This window comes from Gymnogyps californianus, chromosome 9 (genome assembly GCF_018139145.2).
Source record: "Gymnogyps californianus isolate 813 chromosome 9, ASM1813914v2, whole genome shotgun sequence".
Classification (NCBI taxonomy): domain Eukaryota; kingdom Metazoa; phylum Chordata; class Aves; order Accipitriformes; family Cathartidae; genus Gymnogyps; species Gymnogyps californianus.
In genome coordinates, this window is record NC_059479.1 from 8,681,152 (window position 1) to 8,702,041 (window position 20,890).

At 45.0% G+C, this 20,890-nt stretch overlaps 1 protein-coding gene across 1 annotated transcript; it reads right to left on the reverse strand.

Annotated features, from left to right (window-relative positions):
* Positions 1-11,532: 11,532 nt before the first annotated feature.
* VGLL1 (vestigial like family member 1) lies at positions 11,533-16,897 on the reverse strand. Its single transcript, XM_050901791.1, has 6 exons — positions 16,848-16,897; positions 16,672-16,736; positions 15,612-15,841; positions 14,625-15,041; positions 12,446-12,505; positions 11,533-11,766 (listed from the first exon to the last, which is right to left on the reverse strand). Exons 3-6 carry the CDS (start codon positions 15,820-15,822, stop codon positions 11,726-11,728), a joined length of 729 nt encoding a protein of 242 aa, XP_050757748.1. The 5' UTR covers positions 15,823-15,841; positions 16,672-16,736; positions 16,848-16,897; the 3' UTR covers positions 11,533-11,725.
* Positions 16,898-20,890: the final 3,993 nt, after the last annotated feature.

Here is a 20,890-nt window from a genome sequence, read left to right on the forward strand (position 1 = left end):
AGAGTAGCTGATAACCAAGGAGATTAAGGACCCACTTTGTGCCCATCAAAGTTTGTTTGTAACTTCCTACACTGGGGGTTGCATCCAGAGAGCTGTATTTAGGAGAAACCTGTGTGTACTGCTGTCCCCACAGCATCCCTGAGCTGGGAGCACCACAGTTTGGTTACACACTGCGACAGAAACACTTGTTTTCCCTTGTTTCACCCATCTGTCCGATCCTTGCTGAGCTGCTCTACAGTTTTCATTTCCTTAGCAGTGGGAATTCACTAGTTTTACTGATGCAATACAGTAATGTAGCACTTCTTCAAGCTAAACCTGGTGGGAAGTTTGCTTCCCACACTGTGCCGTTTGTCGGCAGCTCTGGGACACAGCACAGCTCCCTGGGAAGCAGTGGTAGCTGTGGGAGCCAGGACCTTTGGAAGAAGAGCTGGCTTGCATGCAGTCTGTTCCTGCCTCCTTCTGAGGACTAAGGCATATGCAAAGCAATGCATGAGCTTTGTGTTATCCCTCTTCCACTGAGCATTGCAGGTGGCTTTTCCAAATATCTTCTTGTTTTATCATCAGGCAAAAAGGTAGTATTCCTTGCCTCAACCCATTTCTTATTCTTGTGTCTTTTGCTGTCTATACAGCAAATGTAATGTTCAAAGACTGCAGCAGCAGCAGCAGAGCGTGACAAATGTTAAAGTCTTTGGGATCTGTGACCATCTTTTCATTCTGGGCATCTACACAGCAGATGAGCCTCGTCCTGATGGAGCCTCCTGGAATTACCATACCAGCATCATGACATGGCATTTGTCACCAGGAGCGGCACCATGTATCTATCACAAGCACCGGCAGCACGATGAATCCACCCACAAACCAGGGGCAACCTTAATTGCATATGTGCGAGCACATTGCCTAATAGCACTAATAATCTCCAAGTGCTATAATACGCAAAAGCAGCCAGAGGTGACCCTTGCTGTTTGGACTGCTCCCGCTCTCCTTCCGTCGCAGCGGTGGAAGCAACACAAGGCAGGAGATAAAGAGAAATATCCTGCAAAAGGGAAGAGAGATGCAGCATTTGCATGCTCCAACGACACAGGGGACTATGCACACGTGGTGAAAACCTACTGCAGCCAAAATACATATCTAACAAGGCGAGACCAAGCATCCTTCCTGGCTGAGCCATACTGACACAGCTGGATTTCCCAATTTAGGAAGAAACGAGTACACACCTCAGGAAAACGAGTTGCTCATCCTCTGACCCTGCCGCCCACACACCAGCAGCACTCAAGTCCAATGCGCAAGCCCTGCACCCCATGGAGTGTCACTGCAGAATGAGTGACACTCATCACAATGACAGCAAAATCACCAATATGATTTTTTTTTCCAAAGAGCTCAGCCAGGAATATATTTATTTTTTTGAAGAGAGATTTAGGGAGGTCCAAGCTCTGAACCAGGCCCTGAAAAGAAACAAAGAATAATGGATCGCGTTTATCCGTGGAGTAAATGGCAGCACTGAGCGCTCAGGAAATGCAAGACCAGCCTCATTTCCTATATGGGAAATAACAATATCTTCTTTCATGCCATAAAGACTTCAGGCTCTCAGTATTTTTACTATATGCCAGATGACTGAAATAGAGCTACTTGAGTTTAGAGCCACCAAAGAATTAGACTGAAGTTACTGAAGCCATTGCTTTGGCTGAGGTTTCAGAAGGGCTCTTGGAGAAGTACAGAAACAAACCAAATCCAAACGCAATCTTGCGAGAAGGGCTTTTAGTTTCACATCCAACCACATTTGGCCAGGGACAACCCAAACACTGACAGGTTATTGGGTGCACAATTTACCCAAACCTAATTCTGAATAATCATAAATCATGAAAGTAGCTGTCAGCTGAGAGGCAGTCTCAAGAACACACATCAAGAGCCAACATAACAGCTTAAAAAATCCTGCAAATGCATAGAATGATTTGACTCATTTAATTGCTTAAATCAAGCCAAAATCCAATTTAATAACACCCTTATATACAAAGAATATGTAACAACGCGTCAACAGAAATACATGTTTAACACAAAGAAGTTAAACTGGTTCTGTGGCAGATGCTCGTTTACATATGTATTGATTTAATTACAGATTTTTCTCCCTCCGTTCAAGATTGCTAAAAAAGATTCAGAACACAATCCCAGAACCACTCAAACGGAGCCAGATTGACTAGATGCACTAATTTTTTCCTTTTGTCATGCCTGCAGAGATGTGCAACATTTCTGCTCTTATTGACATAAACAAAGTCGGAGGCACGGGCAGGACTGCCACGGCTTAAACTCCTGATGCACCGCTGCATGCGAGGAAGTCTCTATCTGTCATCATAAGCATAAAAGCCGGAATCAGGCCAGAAGATCCTTGGGTTTTCAGTCTGCATTAAAGCAAATTTCTGTGCATGCTGCAGCTGTGCATATGAGAGATGAGAGGGATGGATATACACAGGGGAATAAACCTGGCTCTAGGTTCCCGCGCTCCCCAGTTTGGAAAGCCACAGAAAGCATTTTTCCCAGGCAAGGAGGAGCGATAGAGAAGGTTCATATTTCCCTGAAACCCCTCCCTTCCCAAGCGTTTCTGCATGGAGACAGGCAGCAATTCTCATTACTCACTGTTACATGGTGGTTTTGTGCCCTACAGCATGTCAGTGTGGGAGATCTGCCTAGAATAAGACCAGCCTGGCAGCCTGCTGCAGCCCGCTGCAGCCCGGGCAGCGCCAGCGCCCGGTGGGATGATGCCAGAGCTGTTTCCCAAACTGTTGTTTCTCACCAGTATTTCCAGGCTGTTTTCTCGTGTAAGCAAGGAAAAATAAAAAAACACCACCTACTTTTTGGGATACCACTACACAGCCTGTGGGCAGACAACGGGTTTCTATAAAGGGAGGGGGGGTCACCGCTTGTGCCTGTGCTGGGAGGATGCTCCACAGGGACGCCTTGCGGGATGACGATGCGTGGTGCATCCCTTGACTCGCTACCTGCCTGTGGCTGTGAGCTCCAGCGTGGCTTTGCCTCTTGATCTTCCCCATCGTCGCACCATCCCACGGGTGTTCCTGCGAGACAAGAGGTCTGTAACAGTGTGTTTTGAACGACAGACTTAGAAGCCTCCTCGTCAGACCCAGCTCATCCTCCAGCCCTGCCCGGGTATGGGCAGGTGTTAGTCACACGCTGACCAGCTTTGTTCAATATGCCGTCTTACAGATGATGCATATGGATTTTACACCTTAAATCCATCTAATATACTGAATCCTCGGTAATATTTTTTTTTGCAAGGAATGGGACAAACAGTGCAACCGTGATCCTGGTCTACATATTTGGACAAACCCAGAAAAACAGTCCAAATCGCCTAGGGCAGGCGTTGAGCAATCGTTTCACGCTCTGTCGGCAAATGTAGAGGTCAGCGAGAGGGTGCTCAGATCCTGCATGGAGCAGAGTAGAAACACCCCCTGCCCTTCCTGCCCCAGCCCTTTTACTCAGAGTAACTCACTCACCTTCATGCTACGCAGAGACCGTGGGCACTGCGTACCCGCAACGTGGCGCAGTCCTTGATGCTGTTGTTCTAGCAAAGTACCTTTATGATTCATGAGCAAAATGATGCCTGGCTGCTCTTTGCACACTTACAATCAGCAGTTATTGGCGCAACCTTAGGCAGGGGAAAAAAGAGTATTTCGATGCTAATCTTTTCTTAAAACATGGCACTGATCCAGCACCAACAATGCATGGTAGGTGGAAGTGCGATAGCATCACATGCCTCAAATGTCTTAGTTATGTGACAGCTTGACTAAAGCCAGGAGGTCTTCCTTAAAATCTACTTATTCTACCTTAATAAAAACCTCCTTTATGCATTAAAAAGTCCATTTGGAGGACTTTCCTAATTGCCCATCATTTTTAATTAGCCCTTGTGTTTTTCTCTGGAGTGATTTGAGTACAGTACCAAGATTGCACACAATGTTCCTCACGCTGGTGAGCTGCACATGGTGACTTTTGTTAAATATCATTTATCCGGCACACATTTGAGACTTGATGATATTTGGGTAGTTGACAAGAAGCAGTATCATTCTTCCCTGCCCTCCTGAGAACCTGGCTTTTCTGCATTAGTCCATACTGCTCTGCAACCTACACAAATCCAGAGGTCTTGGTTTCCAGAGCCACAACCAGACCTAGACAGACATGGGGGCTGCTCTGTGGGGCCAGTAGCTGGATGGGATCCACAAAACTTTGAGACAAACAGACTTTCAAGGCTTTCATGGTGTATTGGGCTTGTGTGGCAAGGTTTTGGTAGCGCGGAGGCTACAGGGGTGGCTTCTGTGAGAAGATGCCAGAAGCTTCCCCCATGTCCGATAGAGCCAATGCCAGCCGGCTCTAAGATGGACCCGCCGCTGGCCAAGGCCGAGCCCATCAGCGATGGTGGTAGCGCCTCTGGGATAACAGATTTAAGAAAGGCAAAAAAAGTTACGAGGCAGTAGCCATTGCAGCCAGAGAGAGGAGTGAGAATATGTGAGAGAAAGAACTCTGCAGACACCAAGGTCAGTGGAGAAGGAGGGGGAGGAGGTGCTCCAGGCACCCCAGCAGAGATTCCCCTGCAGCCCGTGGGGAAGACCATGGTGAGGCAGGCTGTCCCCCTGCAGCCCATGGACGTCCACGGGGGAGCAGATCTCCACCCGCAGCCCGTGGAGGACCCCACGCCGGAGCAGGGGGATGTGCCCAAAGGGGGCTGTGACCCCGTGGGAAGCCCGCGCTGGAGCAGGCTCCTGGCAGGAGCTGTGGCCCCGTGGAGAGAGGAGCCCAGGCTGGAGCAGGTTTGCTGGCAGGGCTTGTGACCCCGCGGGGGACCCACGCTGGAGCAGTCTGTTCCTGAAGGACTGCACCCCGTGGGAGGGACCCACGCTGGAGCAGTTTGTGAAGAACTGCAGCCCGTGGGAAGGAATCATGTTGGAGAAGTTCATGGAGGACTGTCTCCCGTGGGAGGGACCCCACGCTGGAGCAGGGGAAGAGTATGAGGAGTCCTCCCCCTGAGGAGGAAGGAGCAGCAGAAATGTGTGACGAACTGACTGCAACCCCCATTCCCCGTCCCCCTGTGCTGCTGGGGGGGAGGAGGTAGAGAATTTGGGAGTAAAGTTAAGCCTGGAAAGGAGGGAGGGGTGGGGGGAAGATGTTTTTAAGATTTGATTTTATTTCTTATTATCCTACTCTGATTTGACTAGTAATAAATTAAACTGATTTTTTCCCCAAGTCAAGTCTACTTTGCCCATGACAGTAATTGCTGAGTGATCTCTCCCTGTCCTTATCTCGACCTACAAGCCTTTTGTTATATTTTCTCTCCCCTGTCCAGCTGAGGAGGGGAGCGATAGAGCGGCGTCCAGCCAGGGTCACCCCACCACACATGGGAACTAATCTTTAAAGACCAAGAAAAGCCTGATCTTCTGCAAGGCCAAATCACAGGGTTGTCCCTTGACCACATCATTCAGTAGTATCTGCAAGACTTGGGTCATCTCTGAGCCTATGAATACGGGGTGACAGATGAAGTCCCTGTGCGGAGGGGTGCTTCTCCACTGCCGATGGAGTCACTCGCAGCCATCCAGGCACAGGGAGACAGCGTGCGACAGGCAGCCAGTACAGGATTATTTTCGGCTGTGTTCAGTTACCAGAGATGCCCTTTAGGTGTTTGGTACATTCAGTTTCCTTCCATCCGCTCAATTTGTTTTTCCGTTTGGCAAAGGGATTTACCTAAAGTGACACTTCTCCTTGGGTAAATACACACTATTGGGAGCTAATTGAGTGATTTATAATGCTGAGCGTAGAAACTTCTTGTTTTAATTGTGTTGCATGGGAGAGAGCTGTTACTTTGTCCCTATCTCAGGTGGAAAGGTAGTAAGCAGGAGATGAAATACTGTTGTATTTCAGTATGAAATCCTGCTTGATAATATTTATATAGCCCTGTGCTGTACCTAGCATTTGCCAGGTGGAGAAAGAGAGATGGGGAAAACACAAATTGCTCTGCTCAGACCCAAACCCAGAATCTGCAAAGCCCAGGCTGGGGTGATGAGGGGAGATGGAGGTACAGAGGTGAGGATGGAGGTCGGGGAAGCAGCCACCTTTCCGGGGTGCAAGGGCTTTTCGGGGCCAGCCTTGCTCGCGGGAAGCGCTGCACCCAGCTTAACCCCAGCCGAGAAACCAGGCTGCAGGGGCAGCGTGAATCAGCAGCGTGGGTGCTGATGAGCTCAGCCCGGTTCACGGTGGCTCAGAGGGGACCTGGGAGACTCTGGCTGGACCGCGTTTTGGGGAACACCGCATTTGAGTTGGCTCACAGCCAGTTTGGGTCAGCAAGCTCCGTTACGGCTCCAGCCACCCGAAAGCATCCTCTGAACTGGCCCAGAGAGCCCTGTGGCCCCACGCTGCAGCCCAGCTGCAGACTTCCCACCCCTCAGCCGCCTTTGCACCCCCTCAGCAAAGAAATTGTGATCTGTATGATGCGACCACAGCCGAGTTGCTTGCACAGCAATATTGTCAGTGCGGTAACATGCAACCCTCTAACACGGCGTGTGATACTGAAACGAGGAGAGCATCCTCCTCCCAGCAACCAAGGCACCAAAACCACCGGTTTGCACCAGTTTTCTGCTGAGATCCTCCAAGTGTAACAATACGTGATAACTCAGAGGGGAGTACCAAGGTCTCAGTGAATCAGCAGCTAAGTGGATTAGAGCTCTGAGCCCAAAACATGCAGTGTTTTAAACCAGACAGTGCAGGAAAACAGATCACAGAACAAAGTGGTGCAACAACAGTTTTACCCTTCCCAGGACATGACCTTTCCAGTTATTTCAGGTTTGCCTTCATTTGTACCAAAACCACACGGTCACTCAGTCATAAATCTGCCCAAGGAGAAAAAAAAAAAACCCAGTCAGGGGCATTTTTACTGACACCAGCTTTGGAAAAGGTTGGCAGAGCACTGTGCTCTCTGAGCAAAGGCACTGATGGGGCGGGTGGGTTTGGCTCCGGCACCACTCCTTATCGCAGCTCCGGCTGGGGCGGCTGCAGGCGGCAGCACCGGCCTGCCAGGCTCCTCATGCCCAGCGGCGGGGCTGGCAGCCTGCGAGGCTCTCCAGGCTGCCTGGAAATGAAGCAAGCAGAGCCAGCCGTTCAGAAAGGCATGGAAAGGGCTTGGCTCAGTTTGGCTGCCATTTTCCTGGGGGGATTTGGGAGCTCACCTATCCAGGAACGAGGAGCTGTCAACATTCACGAGTGAAGGGGAAAGCCTCTCTGATCAGACTGCAAGCTCTTTCCTACCCGGGCTTCTGCTCTCCATGCTGGGGGGAAGGATGCCATGAATTCACTCTTCTCTTCCCCCAAACTGCTTGCTTTTTTCAATGCTTTGAGAACTTTCCCACATGAACCGCTTTTGAAATTATTTTTCTTTAAAAAAAAAAAAAAAGAAAAAAAAAAGGGTTTTGGACACTTGCAAACATCACTCCTATTTCCTGACCTGCACAGCATGGTGCAGGGCACAGATCACACCTTTAGTTCAGACAACTACAAACTCACCAGTGCTGACGTGCTCTGGCCAGATCTCAGCCTTGCTGTGTGGCTCGGAGCCCCTCACCAGGAGCAGGACTGTCCTGCTTGGCAGAGCCTGCCAGAAAAGAGGCTTAAAAACCACAAGACAGTCAAAAATTCCAGTGATAAGCGAGCATTTACCAAAGACTACATGGGTACATGAGGTGTCCCTTTCTCACCTGTGATGGGATGAATTAATTGACACCTGAACAAAAATGAAAGCAACAGCAGCTTGGGTTCCCTTCTCTGAAAGGGATGAGGGATATCAGCTCCAGGGTGAGGGCCACCAGCTATGACCATTTTCCTGGGTGACATCGCTGTTAGCATCACTGCGAGTTGGCGGTCCCCCGGGCTGGGGCCGGCCAGCCCTCCTGCAGTGTCCCCTCTTGAGACAGCCCAGCTCCCCTGCAAAGCGCTGCCACCTCCAGCCTGAGCGCACATGGGAGAATTTGTGTTTCTTTCACCGGCTCATCCAAAATTAGGAATAACATAAATGCAAACATACTGTCACATCTCCACCATGTTCCTGGGACATTTTGGAACTAGACTGACCTCAAGTAAAAAGCTAGGCTGATGGGGAAGAGGCAGTGAACACTCAGAAGAAGCCATACAAACTGTGGCTGAGTTACCCAGTAGCATTCCTGCTCTGTTTTGGTTTTGTTGTTTTTTTTTTTTTTTTTAACTTTTAGGTTTTTCTTTAATAGCAAAAGAATCTCTCTTGTTTGTCATTGCAGTCCAGGACTATTTTTAACACTACTAATGAGTGACTAAAATGGGGTGGAGTAGCTAAGCCAGCTATGCTGCTCCCAGCCACCCACAAGGTTTATCTGACCATCAGAGGAGGAGCTGGAACAGGGCCATGCTGCACGAGAAGGCAGAGCAAGGCACCTGCACAAGCAAGATGCATGGAAGAAAATGTCTGTGTCCTGGGACATGAATGGTGAAAAAATGTACAACAGTTCCTGCAGCTTATTAAAAAAGCCCCAGACTCCTCACAGGGTAGGCACATCAAACACTTGAGTATTTTTCTCTGTATTAATCTCTGAACAGGGCTCACAGAGCATGTAGTTTGCATCTCATCTGCCCATCAGAAAAAGACAGGAGAAAAACCATCTCTGCAAAGAAGTTATTCCTGGACTAGAGCTTTAGAAATGGTATCCAAATGGACGCAAACAGTGGTTTCCCACAGGGTCAGTAAATTACCAGAGAATGTAACACCCGGCCCACGTTCACCCTTCTGTCCTTCAGAGCGGTCTCTGCAGAGGTGCGCTAGCGTTCGGGGAGTCGGAACCTGTTGCAACAGGTACATCCCACCTCCCTTCTCCTCCCGTCACCACCACAATTGCTGCATTCAGAGGAGGAACTGAAAATAACCGTGGGAAGTACCAGATGGCAGCTGCTGAACGCAGCGCGCCGTCTGCCAAGTCCTTCCGAGCAAAAGAGCGCATGTACTGAATGGGAATGAAGACATCACCATCAAAGCATGACAGCAGTATAGCAGCATCAGGAACGCAGCGCTAGCCTGAGTGGAAAAGCAAGAAACACTTCACCCTGGACAAACAATATTGTAGAGGAATATATATATTTTTTTTTCATATATATATTATATACATGTGTATATAAAAGCCTACCTAATGTAGGGAACTGCTGTGAAATGTTCAAACCTCTATTCATACAAAATCATTAAAGGCAAATTGCACTGATGGGTTAACTGTGTTTATTGCAGAAAAAAAGTAAGATGCCTACAAACCCAGGCACGCTGTAGTGCATGTTGCTGCGGTGGTGTAAGACAAAACTCCGGAGCAGTAGAGCCTCTGTCCCCCAGCCCTCTACTCCAAGGTCATCATTCTTCTAACAGCCAGGGAAGAGAGCAAGCACCCATGCACCCAGCGCAGAGCCCGGCACCACGGCTCACAGCGCTGGCGAGGGAGGTCCGGGAAAAGGCACCAGACCTTGGGCTGCCCGGGCACTTGCTCCCTTTCCCCAGCTCTGCCACACAGCTGGATGGCGAGGATGCGGCGTTGCCAAACCTCGCAGCAGCAGCTCAAAGCGTTACCATGTCAAGGCGGAATCACTGATGCCTTGTGTCCTTGCAGTAAGTGACGTGCATTTAAAAACAAGGGTTTTTTTCCCCCTCCACTGTCCAACCCCACTTGGTTGACTGAGCAGAAACATGGGTTTTAAAGTCACCTTGAGTTTTTCCAGCTGTGACGTGCACAGGACCAAACTGTTCCAAGAAGCACTACCTTTTAAAAGCATTTAAATATACTGTTATATGTCTTTTCAGACCTTAGAGAGAAATTGTTTAAGCATTTTCCTTTAGGAGGGATGGCAGAGGGAGACAAAAATAATATTTCACTATTTTGAAGCAATAACTTCACTGGAATTACAGCACACACTAGTAAGACAGATGTATGGAGTACAGCTTGGAAATCTTTGCTTCGGCCCATAGAGGAAGTCAGATTATATTACCACATAGCCTTAAAAATCAGGGAATTAAGTGATTTGGGATGACAAAAGAAAACTACTTGGAGAGGTATTCCTAAACTTAAAAGAGAAGAAAGGTAATTTTGTAGAAATATTAAAAACTAGTGATTTTTCAGTGCTCATCTATAAGGAGACAGGATGTTGGTCTACCTTTTATTAATTTAGTTAAAATAGTTCCCCTTGCATGTGATCTCCAGTTGGTCTAGCTCATGTATATGCTAGAGCAAACATGTATGATACAAACTGGGATTTTTTTAAATTTGTCTTTTTAAATCAGTACCATAAACATCTAAAGTTGCTGAACTCAAGTTATATATAAAATTACACAAGGTGCTATATAACTGAAGTAGACCAGTGGCAGCATAGATATCTGGTGTAAACAGAGCCACAAACACTTATACCAGCTAAGGATTTGTCCTATAAATCACAAGCTCTAGGATCTCAAAGGTCAAATTTCCTTAAGCAACTGCGTAGAGCTGTCAGAAAAAGTTAATCATGCTCCTTTATATTAAATTAATGTATAGCTAATGAAGAAGGAAAAAATAAACCCAAATCTTTTCTATCCTTAGGATTTACAATAAAGGCTAAGCAGTCTCTCTTACTGCAAGGATTACGTACACAAATCTAAACACCAGTCACATGAGGTTTTACTCACAGTAGCTTCAGCAAACATATTTGCCAAGGGCGAGTGGTGAAGCGAGGTGGGGATCTGCGTGTGCGATATCGATGCACAGTTCATGGCTGCCACTTCTGCTGCACGGAGGAGCATCGAGACCACCCCCTGTTCAGCCGCTCTGAGGTCTGTGGAATGCAGCTACCACGAAGGGATTGATTTTTGCTTGTTCAGGTGGCCAAGCCCTTCAAGCTCAATAATTTAAAATTCAACCCCACAGGGTTTATTTAGAAAAAGAACCTTTTACACCTGCAGAGAAGCTGGGAAAACAGACCATTCCCACCTCCAGCTTTTTGCTCAATGGTATTTTAATTGCATCCAATGAGGATGCAGATTTCCTCCCAGATCTAGTGTTAATTCACTGTTTTCTACAGGATGATTATACATTACGAGAGGGCAAAACAGAGCCTTCAGGCATGTGTATATTATATAGTTTCTGAAGAATGTCCCTGCAAATTGCAAGTATGGTTACAAATTACTGTACTTCCAAAACATACATAAGATAACATGCTTTCCTGACCTGTGGTTGTCTTGAAGTCTCTTGCCCATGGTCTAAGACTATTTTAAACAATATGGAGATATCAAATCAGCTCAGAAGCTGCAGCACTGAATTTATGCTAACTGCATCCCTGCACTTATCAGTTATCAACTGCATTGATATGAATTGTGCTTCTTATCAAGAGACGGTAAATGAATAAACACAGAAAGATTAAAAAGTGCCAAGAGTCCTTTCAAGAGGGCTACGTGAAAAGCCTTAGGTAGACAATATTTCTTCACAACAAACATACCGTCAGGTTTAATACCATAGCTATTAGAAATTATTTACTGAATAGAAAAAGATGATTTTTCATTCCCCAAATAGTAAATAGTACATGTGTTCTTCCTATTGAGAGAAAAAGCACAGAATAGCTGCAGTTCATTTCTTCTTGATTCACAGTTGCAAATAATACAAGTTCACAGCAAGAACTTTCTCTTTCAGAATAAAGTAGAAACTTCCAGTTGCTAAAAGTACAAATCTCGTCTTCTGTCATGAATCTGAATATCTGAAAGACACACCAGTATCAGGACAGTCAAACAGCATAGTCCATGCAATCTCTTACGATGTTGTGCAAACAAAATTGTACCTTTGGGTCTGATGCAAGAGGGCCCTTACTAGCATAACCAGAATGACCCATCCAAAGTACCCCCAAAATACAGCACATCAAAGAACCAACATCAGGGTATGACACAGTCTCAAGAGACTAATAAAAATACGGAAGCCTGAATACTTTGGGAATAATGTCTTAGAACAACTCTCCTAGCAGTGTGGCGGGTTTGTTGGTGAAAACTGCAGTAATGCCAGCACACAGGTCCAACAGGGACCTCAGCCTGAAGCCGGGTGCTTGAGGTACAAACCAAGGGGTGTCCTGTCTTTCTGGGATCTGAAACTTGGAGAGCCAGTGCAAAATAGGTGTTGTGAAGTGGCAGGCTGATGGTATAACCACAAAAACTAAGGTAGATGGAGTTAGAAAATCATGTATCTCATTTTAATAGAATGTTTTCCCTCTTCTCTGTTAATGTAATTATGAGAGATAGTGTGTATATCTGGGGGAAAAGCAAGCTTTTGAAATACAGTCTGGAAGCAAGCAAGGAAGCATCTTTAATTCTGCTTGCATAAGCAAGGCAGCTATCCTTCGTAGGTGAGTATTAATTTGTCCCAAACCTGCTGGTTTCATTACTCACCTGCAGTGGCATGGCTTACACTGGGATTTTCTGAGCCTTGGTAAGAGCCTGCTTTCCTCTCTTAAAAAAAATAAAATACTGGAGATGAGCAGAGATCCAACATAGAGCTAAAAGTAGACAGTAGTTCCTAAAGAAACCTTGTGCTTTTGCAGCCCAGCCTATAGCACAGGTGCTGGGGAACTCTGTGCTGTCTGGCACAGCAATATACACTTCCATAAATATAAATATCAGCTGTTCTTAAACATGACACAGCACAACAAGAAGTATATTTAACCGAGCCAAGAAACGGATTCCCACAGCCAGACTAGATGCACACATCCTAGGGACTTGCCAAAGACTCCCTGCGAACATGGGCCAGCCATTTCTTATCTGTTCTTTCTGGGTTGCCTGATAAGCACATGTACAGTGTTACACACGTGGTGTTATGAGGCTACCCGAGTATTCAGAAAGGCCCTGTAAACATCCTGAAAGAAAAGGCTTTAATTGGCAATGGTTGGGGAACATTAAGCTGTTTAATTTCCTTTTCAATTTCCCCCCCCCCTCATTTTCTTTCTGAAATTTTGAACAAAAGTCCACTGTTGTTAGCACTGCTTCCTTTTTTTGATCCCAAGACCAGTTTCATGAAATATCTCCTTTTTTGCAGGAGTTGGTTCCTCGGCTCCCAAGCCTTGATAGGCTCACATTGCCCCCTTGGGGGAAGAGAGCACCTAACCTTGTTCTTAAATTAAATCCTAGAAGTCCAGGCAGTGTCTTTAAAGTAATGAGACTGTCATTTACTAGCTGCAAAAAGTCTAGGGTGTGTGCCTGTGCAACACATACATACAGTCTCAGCTAAATCTATCTATGTTCCATGAGCAGAAAGTTTGTATTCCAGCTGAAGACATATGCACTCTCCCTTTTCCATGCACAGGCACAGACAGGTATTAGACACTCTAGCAGGAATAAGTTAGCAACACACCTACAGCTGGGGTCCTCATAACAACATAGCTTTGGTATAGCCTCAAAAGAGGAACTGTGGATAAGACTGCCTGTAGATATAAACAGTAGTTTTAGCCCACGTTCTGCCAAATTCCCGCTGACGCAGATTAGAAACCAGGTAACCAGTAAGTATTTCACAGCTGGTTATTTTTCAAAACCTAAGACTCAGGATCATTTCTTCACATGCCTGGTCCTTTTTATCTAGAAGCACCAGGTAGGACACACCATATTTTTCCAGCAGACTCCCTAAACAATTTCACAACCCTTTTTCTTGGAGACCAGTGCCAAGCTGACTATCTGGGTAACGCCCAGCAACAGCAACGCAGGCATACCCTAACAGGGCACCAGGGCTCTGGCTAGGAAGCTTGATCTCAGACAACTTCTCAAAGGCAGAAATTACTCACAAGGGAGCAATTTTGTCCAGCAGACCTAGATGCTGTGGGGACATAAGCTCCCGGGAAACGGACTTCAGTCACCAGCCATCTTTCTTCTGTGTGCTGGTAGTATCTAGGATTGGGATTCCTACTAATTGTTAATAATAAATAAGCAACAATCATCACTTCTGCCTGAATTGCATTACCTCTGGGAAATCTACTGCAGAGAGCAATCACAGCCTTTGACACACAGGGCAGCAGTGCTTCATGGAAGGCAGCAATTAGCTGGAAGACAAGGCAAGGCTGGCCTGCCAGCCCCTTTACCCTAGTCCTTCCAGCTACAGAGACTGGGGAGCGACAGAAATCCCTGGCCTTTCTGGTAAGGGCTGCAGTTTCACATCCTATATTCAGAATAGCACTAATGCCCTACCCAGCAAGGTTGCCCAGGGCTCTTACCTGGCCACCCATTTCTGGTCATAATACAGGAGCATCCAGTACACACAGTGCCACCCTACCTGCTACCTGTAAGGTAGAGATCCTGATAGCACTGTGGGTAATGTTTATATTCATTTAAAATATCTCCCTGATGTCAGCCAGAAGGTAAAATATTGTGCAAGTGGGCAATGCATATTTTTGATTAAGCCATACTATATAGCTAATCAATCCCAAGTACCACAGCATACAGCATGGGTTAACTATTGAAAAGAATTTCTATGAGCTGGGCCAAAGATGGCTCCAATTTGAGAACCTCAGGAACAGACTATATTATTTTGTCTTTTTACATAGGATGCCATCAAAGAATAAAGCAATAGTAAGTATTTCCTTACCTCCCCCAGGAGCTGAACTTTGACTTATATTTTGTAACCTAGCAGGTCCAGTCATACAAGCAGAACTTGAGTGTTGCTTCATGGTACATTCTTGCATGGATGTTAGGCACCTTTCCTGTTGCAGAAGACCAAGAAGAGAACCGTATTTCCTGTCAGAGATCGGTTCATCTACCGCGTGCAGGTCAGGCAAGGCATGATGATACACCGAACTGGTAAGACTGGGAGTCCCAATCGAAGGGAAGGGCCATAAATCTGCAGGTTGAGTTGGATGACTCCGCAGAGCTGATGGCTGGTATTGGCCTGCCATACCAGCAGCAGAAAAATTCAGACCAGAATTTGACATGCTTGTAGCAGAAGATGACGGATATGGTTTGGAGCAATGTGAAGAGAAATTCCATTGATGGGGAGACAGGCTATCTACTAAAAAGAGAAAGAAACATCTGAAGTCTCATCAACTCTTACTTTTTTCAGAGGCAAATTCCAATGGACTTCTAAGGGAATGCTACGAGATTGCATACTCATTTTTAAAGAAATACATATTCACTTTAGTGCTGCTTATCTTAAAAATCAAGAACAAATTCATACTAAAAGCAGACTACACCACCACCACCACTACTTTCAAATAAATATTACACGTGTTTACTTACAGGCCACTAGCATAGGTTTTAACAATTGCAAGCTTAGACAAATATATTTTTGCAAAGACAACAAATTAAGTCATAATACACTTAACGCATCTGACAGTGATGGAGGCTCTTGGCTGGAAAATGAGGACCTAGTCCTGCCAACAGGCCCAGGAAGAGCTTGGGAAGCACCCCAGCAAACACTGAGATTTACCCAGGAAGTCCCAGCTACATAATCCAGGGCTTTTCAAGCATGATTTTCTTGCTTTCTGTTTGCATACAATCCCAAATGTAACCACACTGCATCTTAAATTCTGTAGTGAAAGCTGTCTAACACCACGCTCACACACAGAAAGCAGCTCACCATTCTTCAGGACAACAGTTTCACCCTTGTGCTTTGTGCTCAGGTCTTGTGGGTTCTTGGCATTGCTTAGAGCTCTAGAAAAATGTTCATCTACCACACTGTTAATATCCCCTTGGAAATATGTAAATACAACACTCTGAGACCCCCATTCTGTTTTCACAGGTTCTTTGCTTTTACACAGCTTTGGAGAGAGCTTCCTTGTTTCTTCCATTTTCAATAACCAACAGCCCCTGTCAAAAAAAAAAAAAACAACCAGACCAGTCAAAGAAATACTATTCAACTTAAAGTGCACAGTCAGTGGTGAGCCCGTCTTCCTCCTGAAACTGGTAGGGCCAGAAGAGCTGTTACTAGCAAGATTAGATTCTTTATCTGGGTTTCTGCTTCTTCCATACACCTTTTCTTTACAGATTTCATTAGTATATACTTCTAATATGAAATGCTTTAAGTATAAAACAAAAGGAGAAACCTTTCAATAAATAGGCATTACATTTTTCAGAATTGTGATGGGAGTCCATTTCTCCCAATCAGACATATTGAGTCCTATTTGTCTAACTCATTCACAGCAGTATCTTTTGCTGGTGAACTCTAAGTTTGATATAACTGTACAATATGCAACATCAGTATAGGATATTGCATCTTCAGAGTGGTGAATGGCTCAGAGATGCAGAGGCCCTGATGGATACCAACCTTGTATGAGTTACCTGTCAATGCCACAGCATCAGCTCTATTGAAAAATAAAATGGGCACATCTATTCACCAGCTGTCATTTCTCACTCTGCCTTCACCCATCTTTATAACCCTGGGCTTAGGACCCAGTACTGTGCAAATATGCCCTGAGGATGGAACTGTGCTAAAAGAACTGAAGCACCTGGACAAATAATTCAGAGGTGACGTTAGCCCTGGATGAAGTTCAGGGTGAACTAATCAAAATGTTTTGTCCAATTCTGGTTTTTGCATTGTTCAAAAAACACATTGACAGAGTGGAAAAAAAAAAAATCAAAGAAGAAAAAATACTCATTGGAACTTAAAATCATTTTAGATAAGGTGAAGTTTGAAGTACCTTGATCACTGTTCAGCACAGACCTCCACAAGGAAAAGACTTCTGAGAGTAGTTAGTTGCTTCACCTGTTAGAAAAACACTCAGATTAAATTATTGGAAATTCAAATTACAGCAAATTCAAGTAAAAAAAAAAACACCAACAAACAAAACCCCCTTTTTTGTTTGAAACAACTTACCTGGGAATGTGGTGGGTCTGCCAGTTGCTTAAAACTTCGGTAGCAAGACTGCTAAAACACACACTGTAGCTCAACCAGAAGTTATGGATTTAAGGCAGGAATTACTCTAAAATAGTTTGCAGGAAGTCAATAGAAGACTGTAAGACTCCTTTTTGTTCTCCTTAAAAACCTCTGCTGCCAGATATGGTAAGAGTAGGACAAGGAACGTCACTGCTTGCCCTGCAGAAGCATCATTTTTATGCATTTGTGCAGTTTCTGGCCGCAGGGGAGCTAGTTCTACAACCAGAGCTCATATGTTCTGCTGTAATCAAAATCATATTTAGCAACGCTCAGGCTATGAATGCAGTGAGAATTGCCTGCTGTTTCTATTCAATTTTCCAGTCTCATTGTCAGCTCATCACACCACACAGCATAATTGATTTACCTTGGTAGCAAAAAGGCGGCTGTTATTTTTCAGGGACCAGGGAAACCTTCGGCCAATAGCCAGTTGTATCATGCAAAACCTAATGAATCATTAGATTTGTGTTTCCATCCAACTAATCCTGCAATACGCAGCGTTGCTTAACCTATTCCGATACCTTTATTTGATTTCTTTTCTAATCATAAACCCCCCAATCCTCAGAAGCTTCCTAATAAACATTGCACTCATCTGCGTCTCGAAGGGTATTCTGAAGTATCTGCAAAGGCTGCCTCCAAATGTGTCAACACTCTCTCAGTGTTCCTTACACGTGAAAAGACTGTTCAGGCTGCAAAGCCAAGTATTCAGACATTAAGAAATACAAGGATTAAGGTTAGCCAGCCATAATCCATCCCCCTTTTTAATCTTAAGCCTTCATCTACAAACTTCTTGTCCATGTTTATCATTTGCTTCTATGTCTGGTTTTGCTCGTTAGCTCTACCTTCCCCATATTCTCTGGTCAGTTCTCCCCCTCTTCATGATCCCTTGCTCAGCTAGCCCTAGTCCTCTGTCATCAACTACCAATTTACATTCAAACTCAGGAGTTCCTCAGTCCTCGTCTCAGGAGTTCTATTGCTTTGCCCTTGCATGCTTTCCCTGGGCCACCTGAACACAGTGGTGGGGATGGGACAAATACAGGTTGGTCACCAGTTAGGAAATGCAAGGGGATACTCTGTAACAGTCGTCTGATTCAGAAGACAATCTTTCAGAACTTTAAAACTGACCAAACTTTCCCAAACACAGAAAACTTAAACCAAAAAACCTTCCTCCTGATTTACAGGCACCTTCCCAAGGCCCATGAGGGGAGCAGGAACTAGCACAACCCAGCCAAACAACTGGAAGAACTTCAAGCACAGGAAGAGACACTATTTTTTCCCAGTCTTGTTTTAGAAAGCAACCCACTGTTTAAGTTAAGAAACTTTCTGGTTGCTCAGCTGGAGGCCAATGCTTGCCATGGAAAATTCCAACCCAAGCGGTGAAAGCTTGGCAAAGTCATCAGCGACTGTATGGCCTGTGAAAGGACTACATCAGGCCATCTCAACAGCAAGCAGCAAACCAGCTCATCCTACACTGCTCTACCACTACACATCAACATACAATTTAAAAAGCATTAGTTCTGGCCCAGAGGTTTATTTTTCCTGTTCCTCACTCAGCGCAAGCCAGCCATTGCATCTTGTACCACTTTATTAACATGCTTAACTTGCTCGTGACATTAATTGTAAGCTCTTTTAGCACAGTTTATTGGTGTGTAGCAGCTGTTACGCTTGTGTGAATTGTGACCGCAGTAGTTACAATGCTAGAAAAATAATACATGTTTTAAAAAAAAAAGAATGATCATTTATCCATTTTTTTTCTCATTGCCCTCAAAAACCTCTTGTGCTTTCCAACAAGCAGTCATACGAAGGCTGGATATAACCTAGGTTATATCTCAGTCCTCTCAGTGAACCATATGCACATGAGGAATCTAATGTCCCAAGAGTCAGGACTTAGATTTGGAGCACTGTGGTCTTCGTTACCTCAACCTCCCATTCTTCCGTCTTCCAGCAGGAAGTCTGCAAAAAAAGGCAGAAATCCTTCCGATCTGTGTCTGCCACAAACTGTTGTCAAAACATAGTAGAAGCGGAGCTCAGGATGAAACCGCCTCAGCTCGTCTCACACTACTCTCAGAATGGGTTAATTACGGCAAAATAGCGCAAGTAATTGTCCAAGTTATTTGTCCTTCAGGTGGACAAGGATGCATGGTCAACACAGGCTTAAGAGACATGGTTGTTGACTGCTCACCACAAGTGACAATACTTTACAGTATTTTTCACATTCCCCACCCTTGCTCGTAGTATTAATTTCCCATCACTGCAGCATCAGACAGGGAACTCTCTGTTCTCTATTTCATGCAGCCCAAACCAGTTTTAAAAATAAAATAAAAAAAAATTCCACTTCCCAAGTATTAAGCAACAATTTAACAAGCAGGCGTCCTCTTTCATCAAGTATCTTTCAAATAAGGGAACATTTGAGAAAGTCAGTGAACATACATTGAAATCATCACTGAATTCTCCTACCTTAACTCACTGTCATGAGCAGTGTCACACCAGTAAGATTTTCCAGATGCGGGACGGTCATGCTGTGTCCAGCAGTTTGGGATCCTTGCCCCGGCAGGCTATGTGCACTCTGCAGTGACTGCAGGAGGAGACAAGCAACGTTCATGAACTCCCTACATGCTTTCTAGCCTCTAGCTGCGAGTGAACTAGGCGTTTCCTTCAGCCTATCTGCTAAGAATGCATGAAATGCACTCCAACAAGTCAACCAGGTTAGGAGGTTTCAGGAATGAGGAAAATACGATTGTAAGTAGGTTTTTTTTATGACAATGTGTACACAATAAAGAAGACAGCGTCTGGACTTCGGAAGAGTTCAGTGTAAGATGATACACAAGTTATGGCAGAGAACCAAAGTTGGCCAGGGTCAGAAAGGACTTTCCTACGCCAGGTTACAGCATATTCAGCATTAAGCGTCTAACTACAAAAATCTGCAAGAAGGAAGAGATCACCTGTCTCCATCCCAGATAAGCTGGATAACCAATTTTCTCTCTGTTCTTCGCTGGATCTGTTTAAATTACTACAGAAATCTTCAGAAAATATCATTCTTGTTCTGTAAGGGCTGTAGCAAGAAACAGGTAGTTTGCGGTAGTTTTTTTTGTAGTAAGTTTACCAAAATTACCAAATTGCAGCCATTCCAGAAATACTGAATCAGGGTCAAATTTACCAGTCTCAGCTGGAAAAATACACTGGGGAACACCAAACTGGTGACATTATGTCTTTTATGCAGTAGCTTAGGAGTTTGTTTACTCACCCAGAAAGTAGGAGAGCACAATCCAATTCCCTATGCCTAAATACATATGAATCCGCCCTCTGCCATCTCCCAGAACAACTTAACTACCAGGCTGTAAGATTTTCCGGGACGGTGCTTAGTCTTTTATTGACACTCTTTGCTTAAACACATTTGCATTGTGAGACAGACTGGATTTCAGTCTATCAGCAGGGCAAGTGCCCTCAACATCTCAATCACCCCTTCTTTGATCTCCTTTTCTAAACTGTTTCCTATGGCAGACATTTCTTCTGCTAAAGCTTTCCAAGACTTCATTCAAGAATTTCCTTAGGTTGGCAGTTAAAGCACTTGTAAAGTTGTTACATATCATCAGTTTAAAGCTCCTAGGTGAACACTCCAAAGAACTACTGGGTAAAAATGGGATTCTCATCCCTATTCCTTTGTAGTTTATGAATTGAAACAACCGATTTCCAGCGCTCTTTAAGCATTCAAAATGTTAAGCTTTGAAACAACAACAAATCTTCATTTCTGAGAATAAAAATTGAAATTCTGCTTGTCCTTAACGAACACCCACACCTCCCCCCAACCTCAATTATAACTATGGTGTCTGCAGGCATTCCTCCGGCTCCTTTCATCTTCATGCAGGGTCCATTAACACACCAAGCCAGAACGAAGTCTGAGACAAAACCCACGAAGAGGGAACAAATACCATGTCCCACTGTGAACACTTACAGTTCTAGCGACATGTCTACTGGACTCCAGTTGG